This window comes from Neurospora crassa, linkage group III (assembly GCF_000182925.2).
Source record: "Neurospora crassa OR74A linkage group III, whole genome shotgun sequence".
Lineage (NCBI taxonomy): Eukaryota > Fungi > Ascomycota > Sordariomycetes > Sordariales > Sordariaceae > Neurospora > Neurospora crassa.
In genome coordinates, this window is record NC_026503.1 from 3,544,233 (window position 1) to 3,561,180 (window position 16,948).

At 45.8% G+C, this 16,948-nt stretch overlaps 3 protein-coding genes and 1 non-coding gene across 4 annotated transcripts; all 4 read left to right on the forward strand.

Annotated features, from left to right (window-relative positions):
* The first annotated feature begins 44 nt into the window (after nt 1–44).
* NCU00352 (phospholipid-transporting ATPase) lies at nt 45–5,688 on the forward strand. The gene is made up of 3 exons (XM_952730.2): nt 45–4,070; nt 4,126–4,793; nt 4,882–5,688. Exons 1-3 carry the CDS (start codon nt 834–836, stop codon nt 5,057–5,059), a joined length of 4,083 nt encoding a protein of 1,360 aa, XP_957823.1. The 5' UTR covers nt 45–833; the 3' UTR covers nt 5,060–5,688.
* On the forward strand, nt 5,496–5,611 carry NCU15650. Its single transcript, XR_897859.1, has one exon. It is a non-coding gene; the product is annotated as a 5S ribosomal RNA (ribosomal RNA).
* Nucleotides 5,689–6,193: 505 nt separating the features above from the next.
* NCU00353 (hypothetical protein) lies at nt 6,194–7,657 on the forward strand (the record flags this gene model as incomplete). The annotated part of the gene is made up of 5 exons (XM_952731.1): nt 6,194–6,312; nt 6,541–6,707; nt 6,993–7,019; nt 7,175–7,309; nt 7,572–7,657. 5 exons carry the CDS (start codon nt 6,194–6,196, stop codon nt 7,655–7,657), a joined length of 534 nt encoding a protein of 177 aa, XP_957824.1.
* A 3,012-nt stretch (nt 7,658–10,669) lies between these two features.
* On the forward strand, nt 10,670–11,136 carry NCU00354 (hypothetical protein; the record flags this gene model as incomplete). The annotated part of the gene is made up of 2 exons (XM_952732.1): nt 10,670–10,720; nt 11,008–11,136. The coding sequence occupies 2 exons, from the start codon at nt 10,670–10,672 to the stop codon at nt 11,134–11,136; spliced, it is 180 nt and encodes a 59-aa protein (XP_957825.1).
* Between the last annotated feature and the right edge of the window lie 5,812 nt (nt 11,137–16,948).

Here is a 16,948-nt window from a genome sequence, read left to right on the forward strand (position 1 = left end):
TACGTGCAGCTTTTCAAGCCCATCACTCAGGCAATCCCTTCCATCCCTGACATCCCCTGAATTCCAGAAGAAATAAAGTCTGCATCTTCAAACATCCAAAACATGGAACCTGCCCTTTCCTGAGGTCGCCAGACTTGGGTACCGATCGTTGGACTCTTTCTCAACATCCCGTCAGGGGGTGCATCCCAACTCATTGACAGGGCACTCTTCAAGCAAACCGTATTGGCGCGTACCAGGAACCGTAGGTATCGAACCGGGCCCATTGGTACCTACCTCTATTCTAGATTGGTGTCTTGTATCATTGGTCTTCCTGTACCGGGGGGCACCAGTTCGTTAATTCCACACGCGAATCCTGCGCTGAGCAGCCTTGAAAGGAGGCTGTGCTGCATCTTCACTTGACTTCCCATGACACGGCGGCGGCACCTACTGCGCTAGTATCCAGCCCACCATCCACTATCTCTCCGTACAATTCCCAACTCCAATTCAGCTTCCCCAAGTTCCACCTCACGCATTCGTCTCGTCGCAAAAAGAAACGTTCCTGCGGTCAACATACCTTACCTAGACTCATACGCTACCCAGCACTCGACCACATCCATCAAAGCCGCATTACACACGCGCTACCTACTCCGGCCTGGAATCAACAAGTGCCCGCCGTATCCGGATTCCTCCCCCTCGTCCACATTGAGTCCTCAGATGCTCCTATTCCCGCTATAGGCACGACTCTCCGCCCTTGTCTTCGAATCCCTCGCTTGTCTCCGCGACACCACCATCTCACCTTGGTCTGACGGACTGTCCTACCGACAGCGTCCATTTTCCGGCTCCCGGTCTCCGGCATGGCGGCTGGCCGCCCCCCTCCTGGGGCCCCGTCGAGCGCTCAACACGACGATCTGCTGCTCGACTTCGGCAACGAACAACCATATTATGGCGGGGGACAAAGGTCGACTTTAAACGACGACGATCTCTTGCGACTACACAGCGATGATGCGCAAGGCGCCGCGCAACCTCGCCCGTCCGTATCCTACGATGACTTCGTCGGCTCCGGGCAAACAACACAACCAACAGCTACAAGACCTATACAGCCCGCGCCAGGCGCGACAGGCGGCGGAGGCCCAATAAGTCCATACCCTGATAGCAGGTCCCTGGACCGGCATTTCAGCCAAACGTCGGATCTCGGAAACTATCAACGCTATGCCGAGGACTCTGACGACTACCCTGACGAGAGTACCACGTCCTACTACCAACATGGCGGAGCTATCCCCCCGGACTCGGCGGCTGCCCGCGACAGCGCGCGCGCACGGAATAGCGTCCTGAGCATGGGTGGCGGTTTGATCGGTCGTGCCAAGAACATGCTTGGAATGGGCCCTGAGGGATACTCGGAGATGGACCTCCCCTTGACGGATCCGCGAGCGACCGCACGGGTAGACCACTCTCACGAGCCTCCTCCTCCCCAGAAGCCAGCCAAGAAGTTTGATTTCAAGTTTGGGTTTGGGGGCGGAAAGCCGGATCCAGCAACCCTTGGGCCCCGTATCATCCATCTCAACAACCCTCCCGCCAACAGCCTGAACAAGTATGTCGACAACCACGTCTCGACCGCCAAGTACAATTTTGCGACTTTTTTGCCCAAGTTCCTCTTCGAGCAGTTCTCCAAATTCGCCAACATCTTCTTCTTATTTACCGCCGGTCTACAGCAGATTCCCGGCCTGTCTCCTACAAACAGATATACTACAATTGGTCCTCTAGCTGTTGTGCTCTTGGTTTCGGCGGGTAAAGAGATGGTCGAAGATTATCGGAGAAAACAGGCAGATAAGGCGCTCAATATGTCCAAGGCCCGGATCCTGAGGGGTTCGACATTCGAGGAAACGAAATGGATCAACGTCTCGGTTGGAGACATCATTCGAGTCGAATCTGAGGAGTCCTTCCCCGCCGATCTTGTTCTCTTGGCGAGTTCCGAGCCCGAGGGTCTTTGCTATATCGAAACCGCCAATCTCGACGGAGAGACCAACCTCAAGATCAAGCAAGCTCTGCCAGAAACGTCATCTATGGTTAGCTCCAGCGAGTTGAGTCGTCTGGGAGGCAGGATTCGCTCCGAGCAGCCCAACAGCAGTCTTTACACTTACGAAGCGACCTTGACCATGCAGGCTGGAGGTGGGGAGAAGGAGCTTCCTCTAAACCCCGAGCAGTTGCTTCTCCGTGGTGCTACTCTGCGCAACACCCCTTGGGTCCACGGTGTCGTTGTCTTCACTGGCCACGAGACCAAGCTGATGCGCAACGCCACGGCCGCGCCGATTAAGCGCACCAAGGTCGAGAGGCAGCTGAACACGCTCGTACTCTTCCTCGTCGGTATCCTTTTGATCTTCAGCGTGGTCTCTACTGTCGGTGATCTCATCCAACGAAAGGTGGAGGGCGAGGAAGGTCTCGCTTATCTCTTCTTGGATCCTATGAACGGTGCCTCGGCTGTTGCTCGCATCTTCATCAAGGACATGGTCACATACTGGGTTTTGTTTTCCGCTCTCGTTCCCATTTCGCTCTTCGTCACCATTGAAATGGTCAAGTATTGGCACGGCATTCTCATTAACGACGACCTTGATATGTATTACGACGTTAACGACACCCCTGCCAATTGCCGAACTTCCAGTCTGGTTGAGGAATTGGGCATGGTTGAGTTCGTCTTCTCAGACAAGACTGGTACCTTGACCTGCAACATGATGGAATATAGGCAATGCTCGATCGCTGGAATCATGTACGCCGACAAGGTGCCCGAGGATAGAATCCCGAGTGGTGAGGACGGAGAGGATGGAATCCACGACTTCAAGCAACTGCAGAAGAATCTCGAGAGCCACCAATCTGCGCAGGTCATTGACCAATTTCTCACCCTTCTCGCCATCTGCCATACTGTTATTCCGGAACAGGCTGAAGACGGAAGCATCAAGTACCAAGCCGCGTCACCAGATGAGGGAGCGCTTGTCGATGGTGCGGTACAGATGGGCTACAGGTTCGTCGCTCGCAAGCCGCGCGCTGTTATCATCGAAGCCAACGGCCAGCAGCTTGAGTACGAGCTCTTGGCAGTCTGCGAGTTCAACTCAACCAGAAAGAGAATGTCCACGATTTATCGTTGCCCTGACGGCAAGGTTCGTTGCTACTGCAAGGGTGCAGACACCGTCATCCTGGAAAGGCTCAATGACCAGAACCCCCACGTCGACGCCACCCTGCGACATCTTGAGGAATATGCTTCTGAGGGACTACGCACGCTCTGCTTGGCCATGAGGGAAATCCCGGAGCACGAATTCCAGGAGTGGATGAAGGTTTACGAGACGGCGCAGACGACCATTGGTGGTAATCGTGCAGATGAGCTGGACAAGGCTGCCGAACTCATCGAGCACGACTTCTACCTTCTTGGTGCCACCGCTATCGAGGATCGCTTGCAGGACGGTGTGCCCGAGACCATTCACACCCTCCAGGAAGCTGGCATCAAGGTTTGGGTCTTGACCGGTGACAGACAAGAGACCGCCATCAACATTGGCATGAGTTGCAAGTTGCTTAGTGAGGACATGATGCTGCTCATTGTCAACGAAGAGAGTGCGGAAGCTACGCGGGATAATCTTCAGAAGAAGCTCGATGCCATCCGCAACCAGGGCGATGCCACCATTGAGATGGAGACCCTGGCTCTCGTTATTGACGGCAAATCGCTAACGTACGCTCTGGAGAAGGACATGGAGAAGCTCTTCCTTGATCTTGCCATCATGTGCAAGGCCGTTATCTGCTGCCGTGTTTCCCCTCTGCAAAAGGCCCTGGTCGTCAAGTTGGTCAAGAAGTATCAAAAGGAGTCGATTCTCCTCGCTATTGGCGACGGAGCCAACGATGTCTCTATGATTCAGGCTGCCCATATTGGTGTCGGTATCAGCGGTATGGAAGGTCTACAAGCTGCGCGCAGTGCCGATGTGTCTATTGCCCAGTTCCGTTACCTCCGCAAGTTGCTTCTCGTCCATGGCGCCTGGAGCTACCATCGTGTGTCGAAGACCATTTTGTTCTCTTTCTATAAGAACATTTGCCTTTATCTGACACAGTTTTGGGTATGTGTTCCATGCAGGTAACCATTTCTGATTCAAAAACACTGACCTGAAACAGTACACTTTCCAAAACGTCTTTTCCGGTGAAGTCATCTACGAATCCTGGACTCTCTCTTTCTACAACGTCTTTTTTACGGTCCTTCCGCCGCTCGCCCTTGGTATCCTCGATCAGTTCGTCTCTGCCCGCCTGCTCGACCGCTACCCGCAGCTCTACAACCTCGGCCAGCGCAACACCTTCTTCAAGATCCGTGTCTTCGGCGAATGGATCATCAACGCCGTCTACCACTCCATCATTCTCTATGTAGGCGGCTGTCTCTTCTGGCTCAACGACGGGCCTCAAGGTGACGGTTTCCCTGGCGGAAAGTGGGTCTGGGGTACAGCCATGTATGGTGCCGTCCTACTTACCGTCCTCGGCAAAGCCGCGCTGGTGACCAACAACTGGACCAAGTACCACGTCATCGCCATCCCCGGTTCCATGGCTTTCTGGATCTTATTCGTGGCAGTCTATGGCGAGGTGGCGCCCAAGCTGAACATCAGTGTTGAGTACTTTGGCGTCATCCCCAGGCTGTTCACGAGCCCGATCTTCTGGATCCAGATGCCTACGCTGGCAATCCTCTGTTTGCTCAGAGATTTTGCGTGGAAGTTTAGCAAGCGGTTGTGGAGACCGGAGGCGTATCATCACGTGCAGGAGATTCAGAAGTATAACATTCAGGATTATAGGCCTCGGTATGTTTTTGCCATGATTCGTCGTCCCCCCCTCCTCTCCTTACTTTTTTACCCTGCCTCTATTCGATTGCTAACGCAAGGACAACAGCATGGAACAATTCCAAAAAGCCATCCGCAAAGTCCGTCAGGTCCAGCGCATGCGCAAGCAACGCGGTTATGCCTTTTCGCAGGCCGACGAGTCGCAGACCCGCGTGCTCCAGGCCTACGACACAACACAGCATCGTGGTCGGTATGGCGAGATGGCCAGTTCAAGACCGAATCAATAAAAAAACAAAACAAAGCAGAAATAACAAAACCAGCGAATGGGGTTGCGCTTAATGTATTGGGGTGGGAGGGACATGAATCAAAGTGTGTATGGACGGAGATGTGATGAATAGGTGACTGATGGACTGATTGATGGTGATGGATGGATTTAAGATGAAAAAAAAACGGAAGGAAGAGACATCTTCTTTGCGTATCATGAGGGGGGCACGCAGACAGACTAGGCAGGCAAGCAGGCATGAAAGGGAGGTATACGACAACTTATTTTTAATCGTTTTCTTATTCTTCGCTCCATCTATGCTTGCGCTTTCCTCTACTGACATGTTCTTGTGTATGTGATGTGGGGAAAGAAAGGCGTAGTAGGTTCATTGATTTCTGGTGACGAGTTTTCAACCCTCAACGTGGCTTCATAATCCTCTGTTTTCAACAGTTAAAGCACATACGACCATACCCACTGGAAAACTCGGGATCCCGTCCGCTCTCCCATAGATAAGCCAGTGAGGGCCAGACTAGTAGTTGGGTCGGTGACGACCAGCGAATCCCTGGTGTTGTATGTTTTTGATCCTGTCTTTGTTTTTGATTTTTTATTCTTTTTAGCCCATTTCATTGGCCCATCCTTCCTTCTTCTCTCATGTGCGTATAATTTAGAGGTAAATTAGGTTGAAGTTGGATTCTAACTGGAACTTTTTGATTTTGCCTAGCTAGGTGAAATGGCCGCATTTGCGGTAGATGAGACGGTGACGGATACATGTATTTCGTGGGTATTGTCTTGTCGTTTGGTACTAGGTAAGTCAAAGGGGTAGCGCGAGCGCTGAAATCTAAGTACTTGTATGCAAGGAATGATGATGTTTGACACATATAATATTGACGGCGAGTATTACTGCTTATTATATCTTCTCGTGCTCTTGGCATGAGAGTTTGGTACAATGTTCCAGCACAGGATGAAAACAACATGTCTGCCTTCCTACCTCCCTTAACTCCAAGTGGACTTGATATCTCGGAGTTGGAAACAATTCAAAGGCGTTGTATGTCTTATAGTTATCTTGATATCCCGAGGTATTGAAGAAAATGAGGTAAAAATGTAAACCCCTTCCATTCAATAAATGCCTGTACGTCAGGCTAGGCTAACATGATATACAATGTCCATCAGCGATACCATCGGTAGGAGTACCCGGTGGGATCGGATGATGTACTCGGGGAGTAGCAGCGTATTGCTTCTTGACAGGTTGCTTACCGGTGGTTACTTGCGTCTTTTGAGGTGAGAAGGGTAGCGAGATGACTCTCCCGGTAAGGGTATATTAGGGGGGTTGTTATCGTGGTTCATAGAGGCTGCAAAGGTACTTCTGTCCCCGAGATCTCACTCACCGTGTCGACAGCCAGGCAGGCGCTCATGTGTTTATGAGATGTTTACCTTCCTCTTCCTTGTCTTCAGTCATTGACCAGATCACATGCCAGGACGACATGATCGGTTCTGAACCTGTAATAGTGAGAGCAATGCGACCCTTTCACGAAGCATGAAGGACATGGGAACTGTTCAGAAGCTTCTATGCACCTCTCCCACTTTACACAGTAGTGTAAATGTTGCCTGTGTTTTGCCATCCGAACTCCGAGCACATGCCAGCGTTTGGCTCTCAAGCTACCAGGAGGAACCAAGTAGTTCTCAACCAGGTGTCCATTAGCTTTCGCCAGCCGGACATACTGCGTACATACCTTGATGGCGAAGAAGACCGAGATCCCAAAGCCAGTTTCCATCGTCAAGTCGTCCGAGATGATCGTCGATCGAGGAATAACTTCCAGGAACATCGGCAGTTCATATCCACGAGCCGCTTAGTAATGTGATGGATCCGGTCTGGCTGACTCTTCATACACAGTAGAGAGTCCCGTGAAGTCGCGCGATTTTCGTGCGTCTCTGTCTCCGTAGGATGAATCACAAAACAGATTCCGATATGTCCGAGCATGATGCAGGTATGCAGACAGGCGGTGGCGTGGGTGACCTGGTTCGATGTCTTCTCTTCAGGATATGGAAATCGCAAGAGTTCTCCAACTTCCATGGCCCGGAAAATAGTACCAAAAAAGATGGGGAAGAATCCACCGGAAAACTTGCTCGCGGCCTCACACAGTGCCCGTTCATCTTGTCGCCGCCCAGCCAAGCGAGCCAGCCAACCAGCCCGGCACCATGTCCGACGACCGGCCGATCCCCGGCATTCCAGAACCGAGCCCAGCTACCGGGCCCCGTTTGGTGGCTGGGGCGATGGGTGGGTACACGTGCAAGATGCGGCATTTGCCTTGTCCGCGTTTTCTCTGGCTGGGTCTTTTTTTTTCTTTGGCCGACATTCACGAAATCATCCACGTTCTCACGTGTTTTGCGCAGCTTCGGGAGTTAAAGATTCCGGATCCATCAAGAGTGCTGGGATGAGCCAAGTCTCATGCGGATGTTTCCGCTGGATTGCCACGGGCCGATGCCGGCGATGGTCGCCAAACATGTCAAGCTAAAGAAAAAAAACAAAAGAAAAACAGAAAGTTGGAAAGTTCCACAAGAAGCACGCAATACCGACGCGTTTTCACGTGGGGACTTCACAAGATGGGAAGCTTGGCGGATGTGATGTCTGAAAAAATCTTGGAGAGAAGCATGGCGCTTTGGTGAACTTTTTGGAAGGCATGAGATATGGATCTTAGAAGGGACGAATGAGATGAGGCGGAAATAGGGTTACGTACAGGATGAGCCTGGCTCTAGTGTAACTGTCGGGGACTTTGAGTGAACAAGTGAGACTGTCTCTTGACTTCAGAATAGGATTCAGAGCTCCAAGATTCCAGTTTGATATTGGTTCGAATTCGGCTTTGATACTCCACTGAAAAGTTCAGAGGAAGTCTGACAACGATATTGTTGAACCTCCTCGAGATTTTGCATTTTTTTTCTTCTTCCTTCCCCCAGGCTGACCGACATGAACCTGATGATTGGCAAAAGTATGTACCTACCTTCCTCTCTGGAGCATTTCGGCCGATGCTTCAGTTCGGCTCCAGACAAGGGAACTAAAAATAGAAAAAGGTTGGTTGATGTCGAGGCGAGGGGACGTGACGGTGTATCAGAAGCTACCCTAGCAACCCTGCAATGTCATTAGGTGATAAAATCGGTAGTGTAGTGTAGTTAACCCCAACCCGTATGCGTTGCCCCCCCCCCCCCCCCACCCTTCGCCAACCCCAAGACATGGGGAGATGAACGACAAGCGATGTCGCCTTTCGCCCGAGTAAAGTTTGCCTCTGTATCTCACGGGGCATAACAAGTGTACAAAACCTATCTATTAGAGACTCATCACTGCACGCCAAGAAGCCTAGACAACCAGGACGCGTATACTGGAAGCCAAGCCCGATCATCAATCCCTTTAATGGTGAACATATACAACCGGAGGTAGAGGGTGGGGGACGCTAAGATGGACACATTTTTACCGTTAAAGGGATGGATGACCCTCGACGTTGGGCTTGCGGATCCCCTAGAAACTTACACTACAACCTATTATAACGCATGTTGGATGAGAACAGGACAAACTAATGCGCAACGGAACTCCCCGAGTCATGGCAGAGACGAATTATTCAATTTCGACAGTGCTGGCTGCGAAAGAAAGTCTCGGCGATGTTTGCCAGTCTAGTGGCTCAAGACTATCCAGCTGGTGCAGCAATAGTATTCCGGCGTGCAGTCTGTAGTGTGGGAAACGTACGGGTAGTTGCTGATGTTTGACTTCAGAACTCCCTTTGGTATCTTGTGTCGTTCCTTTTTCAGTCAGCCCGGCGGTAATGTATGTGTAGACGGATGCATAACGGATGCCTAACCGGGGCTCTGGCTGGGGAGGAACAGCTCATGGCTATTAGGTAGGTCTATTCAACATCTGATGGCATTCCTCGAGTGAACGACCACAGTGACAATCAAAGGTTGCAGCAGTGAGTAACCGTCTGGTCTATTTTTACCGTTTCTTTTCATCACTGATGGGATTTGATGCGCAAACAGGCCCATGGGTGAAGGTTTGTTAACCGCCCACGATACCATCACGCACATCTGCGGACTGCGACCCTGCCTCTAGTGTACTGTGATAATCCATCACAGAGGCCTTGGCGGGATGACTGGGATTAACGTACTGATGGCAAAGTGCAAAAAAGGACGAGAATACAAAATTGAGATGGTTTGCGAAGCATGACACGCAATTGAACATTCTTTATCAAATACCAAGATCCAGGTCGGGAAGGTTACCATGACGATCGGATATAGAAGCATCTGGATCAGACCTGATCAAACGCTGATAGTGACTCGCAAATGGCTTCACTACGCCGTAACGTTAGCATGCTTTAATAAGATGAGCTATAGAATCCAGGGCATGGGGCAGCAGGCGAGCCAGCTCTCACACTGGTGAGCCATGGTTCAATATGATCGCTGAGCCTCAACCGAGTCGGGTTAATTTGCCGGCATGCAGAAGTCTCAGATCGGGAACAAGTCTCAGTCAGCAATGACATGACCATACGTGTAAAAGCTCAGAAGTCCCTGCGTTGACGGTCTTTCGGTTATTGTCTCAAAGTACACTACTCCCCACCTTGGCGATCTTCAACGGGAACAGCATCAATGTCAACATGGCAGACGTCCTGTTGATGGACTCAAGAGAGCATTTTCCTTGAAAAAGAACGAAAAAACTCCCGTCATCTTCGCGGTGTGTAAAAGTGCTACGATGAACGGAGACCCGGCAATCGTACGGTCCACCGCTGCAGGTACGGCACCTTCAAGGGCACCACCAATCCGACCATCACCACCATCAGATGTCCCATCACCGCCGCCACCACGCCTGCCAATGGGAGGTTTCCGATTTGAGTGTACTTCGAGGGTAACCGAGCCCCCAAAGTCCCTCAGCTTTGCGACCAAGCGATGCAACCCCAGTAGTAGGTGTGGGGTGAAGACACGGCATTGGATCGCTTCATTAGTTATCATTTTAGTTTGCAGGTTTGCGGGTTGCGGGATCGGACTTCTACGGGAGTTGTTTGATTCATGTAGACCAACGTGACAAGGTGCGAGCGCGGGCGGCAGTATCTGATCATCAACTCGATCAACGTCCCTCGACCTATGAGCGGCATCTCAATGACACGACAAAATTCAAGGGGGTGTGACAAAACACGATGGATAGTCAGATACCGTTCTGCTGATATACTCCCTCAAATTGTAAAGCTGTTATAGCGATGGCGGTGTTGATTTTCAAAGTGAATAGTAAAAAAACAAATAAAAAGTTGAGAAAGATACAAGACAGAAAATTACCACAGTCGCGAGAAATCCCGAGATATTGGCGGGACACACCGTTCACCTTCATCTTTCAATGGCATCAAAGCATGAAAGTATTTCTTGGAGTTTCTATCCCTGATCGGCATTACAACCTTGCAAAGAGTTGGTTCAGCAGAAGAAAAATATCTCTGCTCGGATTCTGAATGATGTCAAAAGAGAACGGAATTCAGAAACTTCCTCTTGTTTTTCCATCTCGATAGCCCAGACTGGAAGGTGTTTCTTCGCATAATCCTGTGGTCAACCAAACTTCTCGCACGACCTTCCCGATGCATATCCTTTTGTCGAAGAGCGGACCCTGCTGAAGATGAACGTCCTGCCATCCACTACAACTCCAACCAAGGTATTCCACACCGAGGTGAGTGTAGTGCGGTATGCGGAAAGAAAAAAGAGACAGTAAGCAAAGGTCCCTGTAACGCTTTCCACAGAGCAAGCGAATTTGATACTGTGAATAGCACCACGCCGAAGAGATGTGTGCTTGTGAGGTTCGGGTAACGCCGCCGTGTGATTCCCTACAGCCATGCGGCCCATGCCACACACGGGCATCCAGTTTGATGATCAGCTAGCCGGCTGACGCCCAACAGGTCGTTGGATGAAAATTAAAACATGGGCATGGGATCTGAAAATCCATACGTTGTAGTGTAGAACACCATTCAGCTTCCTCAGAATCAGAACGGCGTCCGGGAACCCACCTTTGAGCTCTCAACCACCGCTGTTGCATCACCATCAACGAGCAACCCCAAGTTCTGGGCCCGGCAAGGTGGTATCATCTGAGCATGAACGGCCGGCGCCCTGCAGAAAGAGAGAATTCATCTTTCCCCCAGCTGTACAGTCATACTGTGCCAAGGTTGTACAGTAGCTGCGGTGACTGGATGACTTACATGATTGTATCCTCCAATCCACCACTCTCGGCCTCGAACCATCAGATTATCAATCAAGAGGGATGTCATTGAACGAAAATAAGGTAAGAGCACTCACTGCCGACCCTTGCAAAATGGCAGTTGTGATATCCTTGGCACCCAAACTTTCTTCATCCTCGTGGCTCGCCGCTGGCCGCATGTTCTCGGGCCTAGTTTGCTCGGCATGCTTAGAATTGGGGGACCGAAATAAAATTAAACAAAAAATCGCCCACCAGAGTGGCGCATACACTAAGTACATACCAGAAACCTTTGGATCCGGCTGTCATGGCTACCCCTTCCCTGCAGTTCCCACACTCAATCGCCTGTGCAGTCTTGGCAAGAGGTGTGTGTGCGTGCACACACACACACACACCGCACTTCTATATTGTACAACTTCGTCAAAATTCATCATTTAATAACAATTTCTACATTAATCTAAAGCTATTTCATCGTGCAAAATAATTACAACACTAGTAATCAATCAAATCCATCGCGATAATGCCTCCCAAAATAATCTTTAATTTAAAATCCGCCGGCGTAAAACGATCCTGTACTCAAAGCGGCGCGCTAATAGTCTACTTCGACGAAAATTAAAATTAGGAAGATCCTAATCTAATAATTCTATAACGCGCCTCCTCCCGCCTTAGAAAGAAGAGCCGTAAAGCTGAGTAATTTATTAAAGTTATTTCTAAGACTATTCTACTTAAGAAGAAGGCTGCTCCTATTAAAATTACTATTAAAAAGACCGCTATTAAAAAAACTGTTATTAAAAAGGGGAAGGCTACTGCGCTAGAGTTAGAGCTAATCCTAATCCTAATCCTAGAGCCGCCGTTATCCCCCCCCAAACCCGCAATACCTATTGAAATTTCTAGTAGCGAAGAAGATTCTAGCGATAATAATGAAATCGAATAATAGCTCCCCGTCCGCCTTACTCCTAAAAAGTAGGCTCTCAATACCTTATTTTATTTATTGGGTAATAATAATAGCGAAATAGCCTCCTCAATTAAGCTAATTACTTTAGCGCTACCGGCCCAGCCCTGCGCTGCCCGTAAGCCAATTGCTATAGTACCGCCGCCGCTATATTCTAAATACTTTAATTTAATACGAATTTAATTTAATATAGTCGGTTTATATATTACTACTAGTTGTACTAAATTACCCGTTATTAAAGAACGTAATTTATTTAGAGAGGTTAAGGTTGAATAAAACGATAGCGAACTTTATAAATAGCGGTTTAGGATAATACTACTTAATGAAATCCTATATATATAGTAAAGTTATATAAAAGATATTATTAGTAATAATGTAGCTGTAGGAATAAAGTAATTAGTCTTTTTATATAACGTTATATATATTGCTACTACTTATAATAACCGCCGCGCCCGGATTATTATATATAATAAGACTATTCCCGGGAAGGATTTTTATAATAAGTATAATAATATTAAGTATAAGACCGTTATAAAATTGTACCTCTACTATACTAGCTAGTACTATTATTTTACTATATTATTTAAATTTCGGTTAACCGACCCGCCCGCTAATAAAATCCCTATTACCCTATTCTCCTATAGTAATATACCTTCTACTCCTACCCCCTCTTGTAATTTAATTAATCCTTTTATTACCCTAACTCTACGAATGGTTAATATACTATTATTATAAGGGTTATAGATTCTAATTAGTACCGAGAAGTTTAAATATATTATAATAAATATTATACTAATAAAAGTCGAGAAGAATTTAGAGGAGGACCGGTAGTGAGAGGAGCGTACGGGGGTAAAGCTACGCGGTACCGTATATTAGGAGTTGGTATAGGTATAGGCGTACGGTTTTAATTATAAGTATAAGAATTATAATAAGGTTATTAAATATTAAATGTACTACGTTATAAATGGGAGTATAACCTATTATAATTTTAATGTTAAAGATGTAGGTAAGTAGGTACGTACTATATTGTTAGGGAAGGCTATAGTAGCTAACCTGCTATTTAAATTAATACGAAATATATTAGGTAATAAAGTAGTAACCGCCTCTAATATTAACGATAGTAGTAGTAAATATAAGGGAGGAGGTAACAATTTACCGGTTAATATTAATATTATTAATAATATTAATAATAGTAATAGTAATACTAATATAGAAATTATAAATAGTTTACTATAAGCTACGCTAAGGAGGGACGATTTTAGAAGTTTATACTAATTATACCCTCCTCCCTTATACTTATTATACCCGCTACTATACTAGTACTTCCTTCCCTACTTTTAATATCCTTAAGTCTAGCTACTTTATATTGCCGGCGGCTCTATTACTAATTCGGCAATTATTAGCGGTTATAATTATAATATAGCGGGCGCTTTCCCTCTATTGGGTAAAGTAGTAATTATTAATTTGTATATGCTATTAAAGTATTTTACTATTGTATTTTATAAGTACCCGACTAACTATAAGACTTTTATTATTAAGTGCGTTAATACTAACCCTCCTCCTATTTCTATAATGATTACGGTATTTATTTAACTACCGGTACTACTATTAATCGTACTACTATTAATAGTAAGCGAAGAGGACGAGGGCGAAGAGATTAGAAACTCCTTAATAGAGGCCGGAGAATTATTTATACTACGTCCGCCTATACCCTCAACTTTCGGTCTTCATTCATTACTATTACCCTCTACTCCGCCTAATTGGCCGGCTAAAAAGATTATTACCAAATTCTTTAAAACATTCTATAAACGTTACTATATTAGGTTATTAATTAAAGTAATACTAGTATATAGAACTCTAATCGCTTTAAGGAATGAGCTCTGGAATAAGGAGGCGCCGCCCAATATATTTATACTTAAAGAGTAGCTAGTAGAGTAGTTTACGAGGCTGGGGTTTAGTTACAACCTCTATACGGTATTTAGGGACGGTATTAAAGATTTCTTTAAAACTAAATATATAATATTAGTAACGTAGTTAAACTATAGTAAGTATACCCTCTAACCCCTATTACCGTAATTTAATTAACTAGTATATACTTTAGACCCGCGATTTAATACTATACTCAAGTACAGCGTTACTAGAGCTCTCGCTTCTATAGCGGGTACTACTACTAGCGGTCCTAACGAGCGATAACGATATTACGAATTAATTTATAACGAAAGAGGGGGGTTTCTAGTATTTTAGTATTATTATATAGATAAATACAATTTCTAGCACTTCTAGCATTTCTGGCATTTTTGGCATTTTTAGTACACAATTCAATTTAATATATATAAATCTATCTCTCCCTTCTATATTCTCTACTACTACCTAAATATAATATCCGTCTCTCTATACTCAACTAGTTCGTTAGTATATAATTCGCTATACTCTTTATTAATATTATTAAGTCGATCTATTACTAGCTTTACGTTCTTAAAATAGCTACGGATTTATTATATTCTATACCCTACATTCTATACCAATCGTTTAAGAAACGTAGCAAAATCGTCGTCTAACATCTTATTACCGCCTTCATTACAATATACCCTCTTAAATTACTGCTTAAAATTGCTAAAGTATACTTTAATAGAATTAAATTCGGGAGAGTATAGTAGTAAATACTATAATAGAACCCCCTTCTAATTATATATATACTAGAGTTCGGTACGGAGGTACTAACTAGCATTATTTATTACTAAAATACTATTATAACCAGGAAATAGATTTATTTTAAAGAATAAATATTTTACTATTTAATTCTAAACCCCGGCTAAGTCCGTTGTACCTCTAAATATTAATATATCGAATAGCCTATCTATTATAATAATTAGAAAGAAGTAATACCGTATACTATATATAAATTTGCTTAATACTATTGTAATAACGCTGTAAGGTGCCCAACTAGTACAATAAGCGCCGTCCTTTCGGTTTATACTAGACTTATTATAAAATACGAATATTTCTATAATAAATAAAGAGATTTTTAATATCCATTCGGCTACTAATATAGGGGATTGTTATAATGCCTTTATATAGAGTCGCTTCTTCTTCTACTTCTCCTATCGAAGGTACCGCCGTACGGTCTCGGTCGAAATATATACGTTATATTCGTTAATTAGAAAGGTATAGATCTCATCGAAATATAAATCGGGTTTTAATATAAGGAGGTTCATAACTTCCTTTATAATATTAATTATAGTTAATAAAGTATAGGGAGTAATATAGTATACGTTATACTTTAAGCGCCTATATAGGAAGCTTTCTAATATTCTAAGAAGTTCGCGACGGTAAAAATATTTTACTAATATCCGATAAAATACATTTATATTTCTATACACTCCTTATACTTATACTAATAATTTTAGCAACGTTATTGGGATGCTCGTTATTTATTAGTATTATTATTATTAATACCTTCTAGTAAGTATTAGGGTAGCGCACTATATCGATAATAGTTCAAAAGATAATGTAAATATTAAAATAGATAATTGTACGACGTAGAGTATTAAAATATCGACTTTTTGCACCAGTTTTGGCCAGATTTCGATGTTAAACGATTGAGTTGAGTTGTGTAAAGCGATGTCAAATGGCCAGATTTGTCAAATGCGGTGTGTGTGTGTGTGTACGCACATACACCTCTTGCCAAGACTGCACAGGCGATTGAGTGTGGGAAAGGCAGAAGGAGCATCACCGTAGCAATACATACCACCATGCGGCACGGGAACGGTTGGATATTGCCCCAACCATCAACAGTCTGTGAGTCGTGCCAGTCAGTTTTTCTCGCATCCTAAAGTGATCAGCAGTCAAAGCTTTTCTTAGCTCCTCCAAATGCTTCGGGGCCTCATCTCGTTCATGTACAATTTGCATGATATACAGGTAGCTTACCATCTTCTTCTTGTGTGATTCTTTACAATATCTTGTAGATTTGGTGTCAGAGGAACATGCAGCAAGGAATCGACTTGCCTCATCAAGGCCCACTCTGTTCTACCGCCGTCCATCATCATCATCTTTTTTCGGCTTGGCAACCAAAACCAAGGCACCACTGAGAGAAGGCGGACCGTTCGATACATCTCACACTGGCCGGGGACCATTCTATGTGGATCCTTGCCGACGATATAGCGTAGCGGACCATGAAGGAGGCAGGAAGGCCGCGGGCTAACCCAGTGACTTGAACTGTGAAGGAGGGAAGATTTTCTGATGTGATGAATGCCCTAACATCGGGTACCTTGAGATTAGCACTCCGTATACTTTCAGTAACGCTCAAACTGTACAATTTAATACTAGTGTACACTGGTTTGTCCGTTAGCGTGGGACTACTTGCAGGTTCGAATAGGGGAGAAATGTGTGATGTAGAGCATATGATTGGTCCAAAATTAATGAAAAAACGTAGAGAGAGAGCTTCAAAGAGCCTGAGCCTTCTCAGTAGTATCCCGGACACGATGCCCAAAAAGGAAACAGTTCCAGCGTTTTTTCAGGACTTGCAATCGTCAAAGTCCACCGAACCAGACTTCGGAAAAATGTCTATCGAAGTGCCACACCAACAATCATATCAGGGTTGGAATGTACCATCTATGAACTACACAGCTTCTATAATGGGGGCCATGGCAATACTTCGACGGTTCACTAACAGACACTACACTACGTAAAAGTGTAGGTACGTACCTTTGTCCGTTTCCTCGCCCTATGGTGCACATCTACCGGTGGCACACCCTCGA